Source organism: Primulina huaijiensis, chromosome 15, assembly GCF_012295235.1.
Source record: "Primulina huaijiensis isolate GDHJ02 chromosome 15, ASM1229523v2, whole genome shotgun sequence".
Taxonomy (NCBI): Eukaryota; Viridiplantae; Streptophyta; class Magnoliopsida; order Lamiales; family Gesneriaceae; genus Primulina; species Primulina huaijiensis.
The window spans coordinates 5,554,283-5,571,955 of record NC_133320.1 but is presented as its reverse complement, the minus strand read 5'-3'; the positions used below and the strand labels follow the sequence as shown (position 1 = coordinate 5,571,955).

Below are 17,673 nucleotides of genomic sequence, written 5' to 3'. Positions count from 1 at the left end.
TCCTAGTAAGGTTTATAATGAGGCAGTATAAAAACACGTAATGAAGACAATCATTATGATCATCATCACAAGGGGAAGTGTTGAAAAATAATATTTAAAATATGTGTATTGAATATTTGAATGTTGAAAATAAGAGTTGTAAAAATTAGAAATTTGTGTGTGATGATGAAGGTAATGATGTAATTTATTTTTTGGATTATTACCAAAGAAATTCTAAAAGTAGCCTCACCATTTGTGAAGAAATTCACAATTGAGATGAGAGAAAAATATTATAAAGTGTGTAGTGTGATAATTTTGAGAGTTTGATATTTTTACTTTTTACCGTAAATTTTTACTTTTTCATAACAAAAACAATAAATTTATAAAAAATTTAAAATGTAAGTTTTTTTTTAGTATAAAATGGTATATATCGATATCGTGCCGAAATTTCGGTATGGCGTACAATTTCGGTATAATCGGTATGTTAATTATATGTATCGAAATTTTCGATATACCAAAAATCGATATAACGAAATTTTCGATACTATATCGATATAAATTTTCTTATTCCATAATTTTCGATACGATACGTTATACCACCTCTACTCATGCCGCCCCAATTTAAAACGATGGATATATCGGGGGCATGGGCCATGTAAACACGTGAAGAATACTAAATTATAGAGGTAAATCAGAACTCGTGATTTCAATTTATAGATACACTTCTCTAAAATTGGAAATTTAATAATATTGCAACTTGTTTAAATTTTTTTGCAAGAGAAAATTTTTTATTATAATTGATTTTGAAAATGAAATTTCGTCCCAAATTTGATAATGTAAACTTCGAACTTTGACGTGAGATTTTTTGTTTAATTTTTTTAACAATAACATTTACTTAATAATCTAATATAACAAATTATTCATCTACAATTTTAAAGTAAAAAAAAAAAAAAAATTTTAAACTTCACAGTTGGAGGAAGGATTCCATGGCGTCATATCCATGGGGTAGCTCCCCAAAACCCTCAAGAAAGAGGTGAATTCCTGCACCTCCGCCAAAGCATTCTGCGCCCTCCCCTCCGCCAACGACGCCTCGAAATCTACGTAAAACATGTACTCAAAATGCTTCGCCGTCCCCACGTTCGCGTCGTCCACCAGCCGGATCGGGCGGTTGCGATGCGGTCGTGATTCTATCTTCGTCAAGCTTATGTTCCTGAAAGCGAAAGCCGACAGCACCTTGAACAGAACGCTGGTGCCTTTGTCATGTGCGAACACGATGCTGGTCTTGAATGGTCTATCTGTGCGAGGAATGATTGGTTCTCGTGCCAGCATAACGAATCTTGTCACGTTGCTGGAATCGTCTTGGATTCCGTCGGCTAAAATCTGCATCCCGTAGAGCTCGGCTGCGCGTGCGGAGGCGATTGCTGCCGTGTCTCTTAAGTTGTTCATTGCGATGTATTCTGCTGCTCCGGCGGTGTCGTCGACTGCTTCTCGGGCGACGTTGAGGCCCATTTTGGTCAGTGTGTGTTCGCACTGAGACAAAGCTTGTGGGTGGCTGATGACGCGAGTGAGGTACTCCTTGCGGATGCCGGGAAGGGCTAAGAGGCAGTGGTGGACGGGGAGCTGGACTTCGCCGACTATGTGGAGACGGTGGCGGAGGAGGAGGTCGTAATTACGGTGTATGGAGCCGCCGAGGGAGTTCTCCACCGGCAGAACGGCTCTATCGGCGATCCAGAGCTCGACGGCTTGGAAGGCGACTTCAAATTGGTCGCAAGGGATGGCTTCGCAGTTGGGGTAAGCTTTTCCGGCGGCTGCTTCGCTGTAAGCCCCCGGGACCCCTTGGTAGGCTACGCGGAGCTGGGATCCGTGCATTGGTGATGGAGAGAAATCAGAGATGCTCAGAGGCTTGGGAAGTGAAACAGGTGCCTTCAAATCCGACGCAGGCACGAGCTCGAGGGTGGGATGGCCGTTAACGGAGGATTTACCGTCTGCCCCACCGCCACTCTTCTCACCGTCCTTCTGCAGGGACACCACTTTGCTGGCGAGAATGGAGCAAGAACTCTGCCACTCATGTCGCCGACCCACGTGCCCGGAGGCGTTGAAGTTGAAGCCGCCGACTGTTTGTGGGTTGGCGGCGCTAGAATTTGGGTTGGAAGGATTGACACTGGCTGAATCGAACCGGGACGCGCAATGAATGGTTAGTCCGGCCGGAAAAACCCGGTGGTACGATGGGCCGCGACACCGAGGCACCGCCCCCGTGTGGACCAAAAACTTGATTTCTGTAGAATAAAGACTAAAACCTTGCATCGTATCCACAAATCTGGAATCTGGAAGACGAGAGATGAAATTTTATTAGGTGAGCCAAGCGATGCGTAAACAAAACAACTGAGAAAAGATAGAGAAAATGTAAGAGTTTATATTGGGAATGGGTGTAGTTGGTGCTTGGTATCTCACACCTACCACAATATCCTTCATTTCACACATTTTGTCCTTAAAACCATTTTTCCTCCAAAAGTTGGTTGGGAATTTTATTTATATAAATAAATCGAAATAATGGAATAACGACATTGATTTACAAAAAAAAAAAAAAATGTATCTCAAAAGTGTAAAAATTATTTAAAAAAAAATTAGACTGAGTGACAAAATTGACTTTTTAATAAAATTATGTATCAATTATAATAATTCATATATCAATAATTCTTGTACAATATCGTGACAATACAAATACGTGCTATAGGGACCAATATTGTGTGTTTTAAGTGTTAAAAAATACATTAACTTTTAGAAGAAGTTTCTAGATCAATAAGATGATATTATAACATGAGAACTTTTTTTTATTTAGTTTCTTATGTAATAAAATTGTAGTCTTAGTCATGTAAATTAAATTTCATGGAAAAATTTGTTTGATTTTAGGCTGAACTTGATGATTTGGTATATGAATTGAACTTGTCTGTATGGCATCAGATTGAGGATATTTCTACCTAATAACTTAAGAAATTATTATGGCTTCACGTCATCAAATACCAAATCTCCTTCCCAATATTGTATGTACAATTGATCAAGCCAAGCCTACCTTCCCAAAATATGATTCTCGTGGCTTAGTATCAGAATGGGTGGACACGGATTTATCATTCTCATTCTTGCTCCAAATTATATTTTTGCCCACATTTCAAATTCTATCTTATCTGAGAATCTTCATCCTAAAACTGCCGTCTTCATCTCCGTTTCAATTATCCATTGAGTTAGTTAATTTGTGTATTTATTTTATTATTATCATTATTATTATAAGCACCATCGTCATCATTGTCGAGAAGGTTCGGAGATAGGGATAACATTCTCGTACTTGTCCCAATCTGTTGCGGGGACTTGAAAAATCCCTTAAACCAAACTTATATTCAACGACGTACTCCCACCCCATTTCGGATTTTCCTCGCAAAGCTTTGAACTTGTAGGGAAAATTAACATTCCTACTTCTGACCTCCCATGCCAAGAACGAAGTTGTAGGCAGGGAAGGGAAGTAAAATATTCCAAGAAAGAATATTGTCATCGATTTTTATTTTCTTATTTTTCTCGAGTTTAAATATTTACATGTCCCATCATGTCTTTTTTTTTTTATGATGATGGAAACTATAGTTATTACTCTTCGATGCGTACTGAGTAAATTATCGTGATAATGCAATAACCTTCACATCACCCTAGCAGGATAAACCACAGTGGACAAACTTTGTGCGACATGTTCGTCCTTGAGAAAGTGTTGATACAAGAAATCTAACTCTTGATCGTTGATCAAATGTTTACGTACTCCATCAATTCGGTCATCTATAAAAAGCTCCCACCATGTCTTGTGGTTCTGGAGCTGGAATCCAAGCCACGTTCCTCCATTTTAGTCAAAAGGGCAGATGCCTCCTTAACCTTCATACTGTTTGTTACTCATCAAACTAATAAGTGAATCGTAAATCCTTCTCTTTTCATGGTTTCAAGAACTTGTAAACTACTACAAAATCCCGTCGCACACAATAGCCATGACCCTTGAATGACAGAGTTAAATTCACGTTTGTCTTAGATTGAGTTTTAGTCATAAAACTTGTCAATATTTGGTTTTCATCTAATAAATTAGATTTTTTTTTTTTTGGTAATTTTTTTGGCCAGAAATCTACAAAACCATCGAATATTGTATATTTGACACTAATTATCTCTTACGTAGCTCATGTAGTGAGAATAAACTTAATTTTACACATTCGAATAAATCTATACAAAACAAAGGGAAAAATCAAAGTAAAACGACACCTAATATTTCAAAATTAGAGGAAAAACTTGTCGTGTCTCTTTAATTTTACTTGATAAATTTTATTATGTATAATATATGTTTTGTTATTGTTATATAAACCATATAGGATAGTATTATTGTCAAATAATCAAATATTTGTTAGATTTAGTATTTCATACAAAAAATGACAAAAACAAAAAAATCTAAATTATTAGATGAAAATTAACACTGAAAAATTATGTTATTAAAACTCAAAATATGATAACTTATAAAACTAAAATTACAAAATTTTCTTATATTAAAGTTATAGAAACATTCATTATAATATCTTAGCAAGAAAAACCCATGCCACGTGTCCAATTCAATCTAAGAAGCAAACTCAACATACAATTAAGTGTCTCATTATCAAGCAAATGTTGGCATTGGATTTGAAGAAGACAAAAAGGAATTATAAATAAGTTGAGACTGTGTTTAATACTATTTCTTTAAAAATAATTTTCTCCTTTTTTGGTGCTTACGGAAACTAAAAATCTTCTTTTAATATATAACGTCAATTTTTGATAATAACACAATAAATCATAAATTCAATAAATACAAAAATTATATAAACTTTTTTTTGTTAGAAGGAAAAAAAGACACTCAATTTGAATGCAAATAAATATTAAAATATTAATAATCCATATGATGATTTTTTATATTCTATTTTAATGTTGTTTTTCTTTAAGGACATGTTCCAGTATGTGAGTGTCTCTTGGGTTCTAAAGATTCGAAGACAAAATCAAAGGACATTATTTGGATGAAATGGTTAGGGTGGAAAAAAATATCGGATTTTCGATATGTCGAAATTATCGTACAGAAAAAATATCGAATTTTCGGTATACCGAAGATTTCGGTAAGGTACGGTACCAATACCGAATTTTCGGTACGATAATGGTATGCAATCACTACAAGAAATTATGCATATAACAGCGCACATATGACAACGGTTTTTGTGAAAAACTGTTGTCGTATGTGTATTAACAACGATTTTAGCGAAAACCGTTGTCTTTTGGGGGCCAAAGACAACGGTTTTTAGTGTCAACGACAACGGTTCTATAAAACCGTTGTCTTTGAGCATTTTTTTAGGGTCAATGACAACGGTTACCGTTGTCTATTAGCGTGTTTTTTTGGACAATCTACAATGGTTTTAAGAAACCGTTGTCGATTAGCGTGATTTTTGTACAAACAAGAAAGGTTCTTGAGAACGTTGCAATATTTAGCGACGGATTTATAGTCGCTAATTTTAAATTAGCGATGGGTTTAACAAAACCGTCGCTAAATTTAGCAACGGTTTTACGTAAATCCGTCGCATGTTTAAATTTAGCGACGGTATTAAAACCCGTCGCTAAATATGGCGACGGTTTATTAAAACCGTCGCTAAATTAAGCGACAGTTTAGATCCAAACAGTCGCAAAATTAAAAACTGCGACGGTTTTTCAATTACCGTCGCTAATAGCGACAATTTAAACAAAACCCGTCGCAAACTGTCTATAAATATCACCGGTCCATTTCCCTCCACAACACTTAAATTTTTCTCCATACACAAATTTATCACTTCACATATCACTTAAACTTTTTCTCACCACTTCAACACTTAAAATTTTTCTTTCGTATACGATTTTACTACTTCACAACACTTAAAATTATTCTCACGACTTCACAAAATTTAAAATTTTTCTCTCTTAAACGATTTTACTACTTCACAAGACTTAAAATTTTTTTCTTTGACACGATTTTAGTTTCGATTGTTATTTTTTTTTTAGATTTATTGAAATATAAAAAGTTTTTTTTATTTCTTGAAACAATTTAACGACGGAAATCATGATTATAAACTTCGCTAAAAGTAGCGACGGAATTTATTGAGAACCGTCGCTCATTTTAAACTGTCGCTAATTCAAAATTAGGGACGGTTTTGAATAAATCCGTTGCTAATATTATTTGCGACGGTTTTAAGAAATCGTCGCAAATTCGACCTACCACAACAGATAAAAACCGTTGTCGTTGAACGGACTTTCAACAACACCCTCAGTTACAACAGTTTTAGTATGGCTACGACAGCGGATAAAATCCGTTGTCGAATGCCGTTTTTGTAGTAGTGAATAATTTATAAAAATTTTAAATATATAATATTTTAAAACAATAATTTATAAAATTTTGAAAATATAAGGTTTTTTCGGTATAAAACGGCATATACCGATACCGTACCGAAATTTTTGGTATACCGTACAATTTCGGTATAATCAGTATGCTAGTTATACGTACCGAAATTTTCGGTACGATATACGATATATAATTTTCGGTACAATAAGATACGATACGATATACCACCCGTAACAGAAAACTCAGAAAAAAAGTTCACAAATTTTTATGAAACAACACTAACGACACTGGACCGCCACTTTCAGGCGCCACAGCTCCTCTTCTGTTGTCTGGAAACTTTCCAGACATTGTTAATTTGAGATAACTTTTTACTTCCAGTGCTTTGGTTTCGAGTTAATTTTCATTCATTAAACAAAAATTCCAACATCAAATTCGTTTTTTTTTTCATCATGTTGAAGCATTCCACTGCCTAATAGCCCTTTCAAATTGGGAAATTCCTTGATCAGTAAATCTAAAGAAATCAAGCTCGATACACTAAACTCCTCTCACGCTCTCACCAACCCATTGAAAGAATTGAAATATCCTGCAATGTTTTCATTTGAGAATTAATGAGCCCAATGGTGTTTAATTTTCCCTCTATTTTTAAAGATCCTCCATTTTTTATGCCATGTAAGCTATAGCTCATTTGCCAAATAATCAAATTCGGACGAGTTGGAGATTTTCCTGCCAAAATCAGACCAAAATTTGAGCATACATGACTAAGAATAAAATTTCATTATAAAACAAACTAAAATAGTTGAAGGGCAAATATAACGGACATGCGAAAAATACAAATTTCTATCATAACATTTTATAGAGCAATTAATTCTTACTCTGTGTGATGTCTTGAATCTTAGCTAGTGTGGTTTCATATTATTTTTTGACAGAACTATTTACTATATAATTGAGAAATGTTATCACAATGATTTTCCCAAAGATTACATGAAACATTCGTAGAGTCAATCAGATCATTACAACTTTGATGTATTCGAAGACCTGCCATTTTAAAATATATGCCGCTCATCCTAAATTTTGTTGATTGTTAGGTTTAAAAAAGAAGTTGCTATTAATAGATTGATTCGTTTAGTTTTGACTTCTCCGTTTATTTAGATTTTTGAATGACAGACTTACAACATATAGGACATAATGCTTGTTCGCTTTATCAAAAACTATAGTTGGTAGTGATAATACAACTCAAATATTTTAAACTGCACAACGGATCAAGTATAGCATTTCGATTATTCTCCGGGACAATTATTGCAACAATCACTCTCCTAATAATTGTACTTCTTGTTATCAATGGAAACCGAACATGTGACCTTGGCTCTGAAACAAATTGTAAGATCGAAGGGTTGCTGCTTTTTCAAAATATATAGTTAGTGGTAATAGTGTAGCTCAAATTATTTTAATCGTACAGTAGCTCAAGAACCACGTTTCAATTTCTCTACATAACAGACACAATTATTATATCCAACATGACACAACGAACATTTTCAGTGATGATACATCACAAGACATCATTTCATGACAAAATAATGTTATAGAGCAAGACTAATTAAACAACATAATAATTTTGTATACTGAGAGAGAGAGGATGTGTGCGTGTTCATGGTATTGGTTTAGAGTATATGATTGATAGGTTTAATGTTTTGAAAAAACGAATGTTGCAATTAAAATAGTATTTATTTCATTGGAATAAATTACACTTATTTGTATTTATTTTTCGATTATGTAATAATTAAAGTTGGAACTTTTGACGACCCTCAATTTTTATGATTATAATATGGAACAGCCAATAACATTTTATATTTGATTATGTCTTTTATATTAATGTTACTTATTATTATAATTATAACTTGATTCTTATAATTTTCTGAGTGCGATTAACCTTTTAAAAAAACTAATCGATTTTTATTATAGAATCATATATTCGGGTGATTGGTGGCACCCACGTCCCCCATATAATGTCTACTACCAAGTACCGAATGACAAGTAGTCATTATAATTTTAAGGAAAAATAATAATAATAACAATGAAATGGGACAATTAATTTAATATAATATTTGGTAAGAGAATAAAAAAACAAAATCTATTTAAATAATATTTATATTTTGAAATTATATTGGTTGAAATTAAAGATAAACTTTGCACACTATTTTTTTATGTGGAAGAATATTTGAGAAAGTAATATTCCAGACATATCATGTCAAAATTTATCATATTATATTACATTTTATAGTGATGAAAATTAAATATTTTAGTTTAAATAACAAAAAAATGATTGTTGCTCCCACGTTTTTAAATTTATTAGTGTTTGGCCTAAATGAACACTTGCAATATGAAATCAGTACATTTATTATGAACTAACGAGAGAAAATTACTACAATGTCATCTAAGTTGATCTATTTTGAGTTTTATTTCGTTAAGAAATTAAAATTGACTTTTGATATTATAAGTTGGTTTATTTTAGCTTACGATCCAATTTCTTTCTGGCGTCATATCAGTATTTTTCATTCTTATGTTATCATTTTCTAATATCACATAAGCATTTTTCAATATCACACTAATCGTAAGGCGAAATACATATATAGGAATAAAAGCTAAAGAAAGGACTACTAAAAACAAAGGCAAATTTAACACAAAAACTCTTGTGAGATGGTCTAACGGATCAATTTCGTGGGTCAAATATCTTATTTGGGTCATTCATGAAAAAATATTACTTTTTATGCTAAGAGTATTATTTTTTATTGTGAATATCGGTAGGATTGACCCGTCTCACAGATAAAAATTCGTGAGACCGTCTCACAAGAGACTTACTCAGTAGTTTAAATACCAAATTTTGTTATTTTCTCAACAAATTACTGTTTTAATTTATTATTAGTATTACTATTGTTGTTGTTGTTGTTGTTGGTGTTGTTGTCGTAACTTTTATTATAAAGATATATAATTGTTTGATTATAACTTTAAAATAAAAGTGGTGATGGATTAGTTCGATTTCAATGAGTTGTTGGGATGTCATTAATATTGGATTGGCCTTCGTAGCAATTGTATATTCTTTTATTGTGATATATAATTTACGTGAAAATTCATTAAAAAGTTTTTACATCTAAATAACTCAAAAAAATTTACTTTTCTTTTTAAATCCCATTATAAAATTTTTATAGATTTATCTAAAATCAGTTTAATAACACAAAAATTTTAATTTAATAATATATTTTTATAATTATATAAATATTAAATTTCTTATTAAACTATTTAATATCGATCAATTAAATATATAGTTATATAATTAGAAATATAAATTGATATATTAATTACTTAAACGAGATCAAAATAGAATTTATGGAACATATTTAATGTCGTCTTCTGAGTTTCCTTATTAACATTAAAAAACTTTAAAAATCAGTGAGATTTTACTTACAATGATCGTTGACCAACGGAAGTCTTGAACTTGCTGTCATTATATCCTTACCATAAATACTGCCGTTATATTGCTGCGTTCTTCCTCCCAATACGATCTCTCGTACTAAAATGAACCAAGAAAATATTGAAATCTCAAAATTCTGTCCTGTCCTTCTATCACACGATGGAAGTTTTAAGGTGAAATAGGAAGGGGAAACGCGAGAGAAAGGAATCTTGTTTAATTTGGCAGTCAGAAAATTGACTTTCTTCTCCCCTGAAATCTAGAATTATTTCTCCTGCACAAGAATGAGAGATTTCGCGTCTTGTTTCGGGGAAAATGCAGTACGACTATCTGACACTTCTTGTTCAAGCCGCTCAAATAATTCTACTCTCTCTCCATCTCTGATCTCGTCAACTCAAGATTCCGTCACTTGTTTCTACAGAACGGTTCTCTCCACTCAGAAGCAGGTTTTGATCACAGTATCGTGGTGCAAGAACACCTTATCTCAAGGGCTTAACATAACTTTAGGTGACGATTATTCAAGCTCCTTCAAACTCAACACGAATTCGAGGTTATTCCGGAAGCTGAAAGGTAGCAAATCAATGGAGTTCACTGATTCTAAAGTCGAAGTTTTTTGGGATCTTTCGACGGCACAGTACCAAACAGGCCCGGAGCCTATGGATGGATATTATGTATTGATCATGTTTGGTTCAGAACTTGGCCTGATTCTTGGAGACATGGTCGACGAAGCCATGGCGAGAAAGCTGAAAACCGGGACAAGAATTGCTAAATTCTCACTACTTTCACGCCAAGAACATTTTTCAGGCAGTACCCTTTATTCAACTAAGGTTCAATTCTCAGAAACTGGTGTTCCACATGATATCTTGATACGTTGCAGCGGAGAAGACGAAGGGCTTAAGTATCCGGTCCTATCGGTTTGCGTTGATAAAAAGATGGTTACTCGAGTGGACCGGCTGCAATGGAATTTCAGAGGAAATCAGACAATTTTCTTGGATGGTTTGCTGGTGGATTTGATGTGGGATGTTCATGATTGGATCCACAATTCGGGGCAGGGATATGCAGTGTTCATGTTCAGGACAAGAAGTGGGGTGGATAACAGATTGTGGATGGAGGAGAAGATGGTGCAGAAAGATCAAGACAAGGTCGAGTTTTCGTTGATGATATATGCTTGTAAAAACATGTGAAAATTTGTTTAAAACAGACATTTGATTTTAGGCGTTTCAAGTGTGGATTTTCGGATTATGAATATTGATTTTGCATTACTGTTGTATGTAATAAAAGGCTATATATTACTCCTAGAGTTCTGCCTTGTATGTATGTATGTATGNATAAATATATCAACATATACAATAATCCTTGTTGGATGGATGGATGGATTTTTTTTTGAATATAACGTTTTCTTTTGAGAATAAATTTAAAAATAGTACTCTTAGGTTGTATTTGAGGAAATGAACTTGAAATATATTGATTTCGATTATAGTTTTAGTGTTAATAATAAAAAAATAAATCAAATTTTAAATTCATATATTACTTATTTACACATTAATTACACAAAGTGAAATGTATTTCAAATGATATCATTATTGGTAAATTATAATGATATCATTTGAAATATATCATAATTAACATGAAAACTATATAAACATGCGAGAGATGTATTTGAAGTTAATGATCTTGATTATCTAAAACAACAAAAATACATTTCAATAGATTTAAAATCTATGGATGTGAAATCTATCTATCCGAATGTAAGGTAAGGTGTATTTCAAATATATCTTACATAAGTTAATAAATATCAAACTTGTTTTTTCTTTTTTGAATGATTGTAGTTGATTTGATATCTAATTCATTTCAACTCAAGTGGTGACAATTTTTCTTTCAATTCAAATACAACTTTAGTCGAACGAAGTCTTTCACATTACTGCTTTTAGAATGCTTTTATCATTTAAAATCTAATTGTCAAACATTTTAAAATTTAAAATTTAGATTTTCTGGTACCAAAAATAGCAGAATGAGTTAATTCTAAAATAGAATAAAAATTTATTGGGGATTTTTCTAATGTGGAAATCTTTTCATTAGGTCTTCTAGTAATTTTCCCAAAATAACTCGTAGGAAAAAAGGAAATCGATAGAGGGGTAATTTCTTAAACTAAATGGCCTAAACCAGGTCAACGATTTCTCAATAAATAAGATGACTTGATCATCATCATATTTACCTAACCTATTTTACAATCACAAAAACTCTTATAAAACTGTTTCACTTGTCAATTTTATGAGAAAAATCTCCTATCCAAGTTAATATATGAAAAAATATTACTTTTGATATAAAAAATATTGTCTTTTATTCTAGACATGGAGTGAGTCAACATGTCTCACGTATATAAATCCATGAGACTATCTTACAAGAGAACTGTTCATTTGCAATATCCCGTAAATCTCTCATTCCAAAAAAAAAAAGACAATGTATCATTTTTCTATATATAAAATAATGGAATTTTCTCAAAATCTTAGCAGACAGATATAAAAATTTTATTATATATTTTTAATTATTAAAAAAACGTACATTTTTTTAATACTAAATATAAAATCTAGCTTTTAAGATGAATACTATCCCACCGATATATAATAATATAAATGATTGTAATATTGTTTGTGAAGTAAAGATAGATTACAATCTCACTTTACAATGAAAATTTAATGCAAAAGATAAAGTCAAAAGAGTTGAAATGTGTATAATAATATCACTATAAATATAGGCGATTTGTGAACAATTGTGTGTGTGTGTATGTATACCTAACATGACATCCCTGATGCTTCTTCTGTTTCTTACAATACTATTTAAATTTGGATTGCTAATATTCCTACAATCTTACATATTTTGGGAAAAAGATGAAGAATTGGCGCAAGATGATATTGAATCAGGGCAAATGTTGGAGCCATTGTTGAAGGCAGTACCTACTTGAGAGGATGGATTGGAGGCATGCTGCATATACTACCATTTTCGAAATCGGATCCATGGTCTGATCCGACTTCGATTTCATCGATCAATATAGTGATAATTTGATTACTTTTTTTCTGTTAAATTTATTTGATTTTAGAATTTCTTGATTTTTAAGAAAAGTTGCACCAATTAGATATAAATTAATAGTCTATGCTATTCCAAGATAATTACTCCTCATGTCCTGGGATTCAATAGATTGTATGGGTCTCACATGTTTTCATGAGAGACTCCTTACATATTTTGAGATCAAATGGTTGAGTTTTTTTTTTTTAAAAAAAAGTTTGGGAATCGGAATGTTACAATTAGATTTTGAATCTTAATTTTTTTAAAAAAAATTTAAGACTTTGGTGTAAGATGAACTACATGTTATCGGCCCGGAATTTTGTCCACTAAATTGGGTGAATGTAAGCCGATTTAATATGGAAAACTTCAATTCTTAGGATAGTGTTTTTTTCAACGAGGGTTATGTTAGATTTTTTTTTAATTAAATTTCATAAAATAATTTAATTGTGGTCAATATATTCAATTAAGATAAATATGATAGACATTTCATATTTATAGAAAATACAAAGAATATTAACTGGATTAAGATGATAAATATCTTGAAATTTGATTTACCGTATCTTGGATAAATATCATCAAGATTTGTCAAATCTCAAGTCTCTCTGTCATAGTTAGAGAACAACTATAAATAGCTGCATACATGATCCCTAGACTGTGCAGTTATTTAGAAATACATCATCATTACACTTGCATAAATGTTTAAAATATTCTTATGTTTTTATGTCTATGGGATCTTTACAGCCAAGTATCAAACTCCAATGTCAATGGCTAGAGGTTATCATTCGTTTCTGCCTTTATTTCTCTGCATATTGATCTTTATTTATTATGTTGTGCGTATGTAGATAGAATATAACTCAATATTGTGTTAAATTCCTAATTGTTGAGGGAAATAATTGTTTCTGCTAGATAGAATAATCGAAACATGGTACTTGAGTTGCCGTACAGTTTAAAAGATTTTAGTTATACCATTACAACCAGCTATAATTTTTAATAAAATGGTAGAAAATCAGTCATATAATTGGTATCAGAACCAATGTCAATGGTCCAATTGCCATTGATTCCAAGAAGTGAAATTATTGAGAGAGAAATATATTGTTAGATGCAATAACTGTTTCTGTTGGGTAGAACAATCGAAACATTATACTTGTATTGATGTACGATTTAAAAGAGTTGAGTTGCACAGTTACCGGTACTAGCTATAATTTTTGACAAAGTAGCAAAAGTTCGGTCCTATACTAACAGATGGTGTATTTTGATGGACCATGTGTGAATTTTTGTATAAATAATTTATAATTTGTATTAAATAAATGTGTAATTTTTTGAAGGATAATCAATTTTGAAGTGATTTTATATCTTATATTTGAGACCGAGAGGGAATTTTATAACATGATATGATAATATAATCCATAAACCTATAACTTGCATACAAATATGAAGTTGGATACACATTGACAGACATACACCGAAAATCGAAAGTTAAAGGATTCCATGGTTCGTTAATGCGATTGAAATTCTTAAATAATACAAGGACAATTAGTTATTTCATTTTGTTAATTATATTGATATAGCTCGACATAGTAAATTGATAAATTATGGAGTCACGTCAAAAGCATAAATTTTGAATTGAAATTAAATCATTAGAGAAGATTCGGGGTTAAGTGAACTGATATCATAACAATTGTTTGTTTATTATTTTATTCTCAGTTATTTATATTTTGGTCGTTTTATCTATTTATTTGAATTTTAATTTAGTTTATAAATTAATTTATTTGTTGTTGTAATTAACTAACGAATTTAGCTTAAACTAAATTTCTCTAATAAATATCTGTGAGAACGATACTCGTACTTTGTACACTATATTATAACTTGACTTGTATTCTTGTGATGCATTCGAACTTAAATGATTAATTTTATCAGGGAATTTGATCACAAGAAAATTTCGATTAAGTTTTTGGCGCCGTTGCCGGGGATTGAAATTAACAAATTTTATTTTTTGTTACTTTCTTTAATTAAATTTTTATTATTATATTTCATTCTTGTATGAATTAACTACCGTTTTCTATTATATTTGCGGGACAATTTTTCTTATGAAATACTTCGAGATGTTTCATCAAAAAGTATTCACAAATTTTTCCAAACAACGCGAAGAATCATTCTACTCAGCATGAGATAGATTCAACAATCTAGCAAACACCTCTCGGTATCATAATTGTTAAAAATATTTTCTTAACTGAATTTTCTTTAACGGTTTAGATGCACTGACACGAAGATGGGTAATCGATGTTGTTCTATCAACTGGTAGTTCCAAATTTAGCATAGATGATGATGAGAAAATATATTTGTTAAATGATATGACATATTTTGACTACCATCAATATTGGTATCCTTCACTCTAGAGTGGAAGTCACCAATACCCCTCGAAATTAGTTATCAAGACTTTATGAACCAATCGTTCGATTATCAAAACTGTGATGAAGATAGTTTAGAATTAATCATAGATCAACTCAAGGTTATGATGGAAAAATGTGTGGCATCGACTGGGGAAGCAATCGGCCTCAGTAGGAAAAAATGTTGGAAGAAGTATACTTTGAAGAATATCTCACATCATCAATTTTCGAGAGTCACCAAGAATGCAAAGTGAAGAGAGATACTCAAACAGTGATCGATCCAGTTTGGTTTGATGATGATGAAGCAAACAACCAAATTTGTGAGAGTGATTCGGAATAGACAAAAAATATAGGGATGTTTGAGCCTTTGCTAGATGTTGAGCCTCACTTGGAAGAGGAAGTGGAAGATTGGTGGGTTAAGAAATTCATGCAAGCATAAGAAGATTGATGTTCATTCCCAATTCTCAAGCTCACTGTCTTACAATCAACCAGGTGAGTTTTTTTTTCCTATATTCAATTTCTTGCATCTGTGTTTACTTGATTTTGTATCTTGTGCGTCGTCTAGTGCATTGGGGACAATTATTTTAGTAAGAGGAAGAGTAGTTCTTTTCCTTTATTTATTTGGTGTCATTTGAAAAAACAAATATCATGCATTTAGTTATGTCTAGTCATGTAATATCTAGTTCAGAATGATGACATGCATCTGACTAATGACAAATGTGAATTAATGATAGACATTCCCATTGATCTTGTTTTTTCATTATTTTCGGACGGCCCTCTTGTTAAAGCATGAAATTTTTGCGTGAATGTTGAATACTTTTAAGCACTTATGTTGTAACTGGTGAATTGTCTGAGTACGAGTGAAATTCAAAATTTTTGTTGGGAATTTTAGAAGCATGAGGTGTTGGTTGAACTTGAATGCATGTCCTTTGAAACAATGTGCTTACCAAGACCATGAAAATGATTTAGGCAATTTTTCTTGGACCATTGAAATGAATTAAGCCTACCCTGAAACATAAATCATATGGAATACATCCTTACATCGAGTCTCATAATTGTACTTTTAGAAAAAAAATGAAAACAAAAGCCAAATATTCATGCCCTAAGGGAATACATATCTGAATAAAAAAAATTACATTTATGAAAGAAAAGTTTCTTGCAAAAAAGAAATTTTGAAAAAAAGAAATGCAAGGTGAAGATGAGCCAAATAAAGTAACGAAATCATATTCCTGACTAAAAAAAAGGGAATGTATAGAGTTGAAGGAAATAAGATGTAAAATCTAAATGTGCGCAAATTAATCTGTCATTGTACTACTTTCGTTTGTTTATCTTATATTGTCTTTGGTAACCCTAACTTAAAGATGCAAAATCTGAATGTGTGCAAATTAATGTCATTGTACTCCTTTCATTTATTTATCATATCTTGTCTTTGGTAACTCTAACTTGAGCTATAGTTTACACTTGAGAAGTCCTTATGATTTGTATTTGTTGGCTAGTAACTAGAGAAAAAGGGGTGTATGAAAGGAATACTTGTATCAATATGTCAGTCGAGTTATTTTCAATTCCGGAGAATAAATCTATTTGAAATACACTCTACTAGACACAACATAACGTACTCACACGTTTACGTTCAATGAAGAAATATAGTGTGTAAACTTCAAGGGATGTGCAATGATTTAGGTTTTACTTTGATTGATGGAAAGTATGTCAAAGATTTGTAGTATTGACATAAGAAATATCAAATATTATGCGGATTGTGAGGCTGCGGTTTACAATTAAGAGTGTGCTAAGAGTTTTAATTAGACAATTGATAAGTCCTAAGTCAAAATGAGTTTGTAGGTATTGTATATATCAAAATCTTATAGTGGATATCTTCTAAGTGGAAGAAGTGATATGATGTAGAAGTTGTTAATATCAGAATATCTATAAACAAATTTGTGTATGTTTATTTTATTGTTGTTTTTATATGTATTGTTGAAACATTTAGTGTTTGATAAAATATTTTAACTAATTTTTTTTATACATTGAGCTTGCTTATTCTTCAAATGTTTTACAAAATGTTTAATAAGTTTTCAGAGGGTTATGTTTAATTGTTCCGCTCGGTTTAGAACCGAATTCAATATAATTTCTCAATGCTTGATTCATTTTTGAACATTTAAGGAACGAGCTATAGTAGTTATTTTAATCGTAAAATATTTTAAAGTGTTTATTCATCCCCCTCAACACATTTTCGATCATGGCAAAATCTAATTAAGTGGGGGAATGTTAGACTATTTTATTAAAGTGCATAAAATAATTTAATTGTGATCAACATATCTAATTAAAATAAATATAAAAGACGTTTAATATTTATCGGAAATGAATCAAGAATACTGTCT

At 31.7% G+C, this 17,673-nt stretch overlaps 2 protein-coding genes across 2 annotated transcripts; one reads left to right on the top strand and one right to left on the bottom strand.

Moving 5' to 3' along the window:
• Positions 1-831: 831 nt before the first annotated feature.
• LOC140960261 (arogenate dehydratase 3-like) lies at positions 832-2,439 on the bottom strand. Its single transcript, XM_073418466.1, has one exon. It carries the CDS (start codon positions 2,281-2,283, stop codon positions 937-939), a length of 1,347 nt encoding a protein of 448 aa, XP_073274567.1. The 5' UTR covers positions 2,284-2,439; the 3' UTR covers positions 832-936.
• A 7,502-nt stretch (positions 2,440-9,941) lies between these two features.
• On the top strand, positions 9,942-11,122 carry LOC140958337 (uncharacterized). The gene has a single exon (XM_073415753.1). The coding sequence runs from the start codon at positions 10,130-10,132 to the stop codon at positions 11,027-11,029; it is 900 nt and encodes a 299-aa protein (XP_073271854.1). The 5' UTR covers positions 9,942-10,129; the 3' UTR covers positions 11,030-11,122.
• Positions 11,123-17,673: the final 6,551 nt, after the last annotated feature.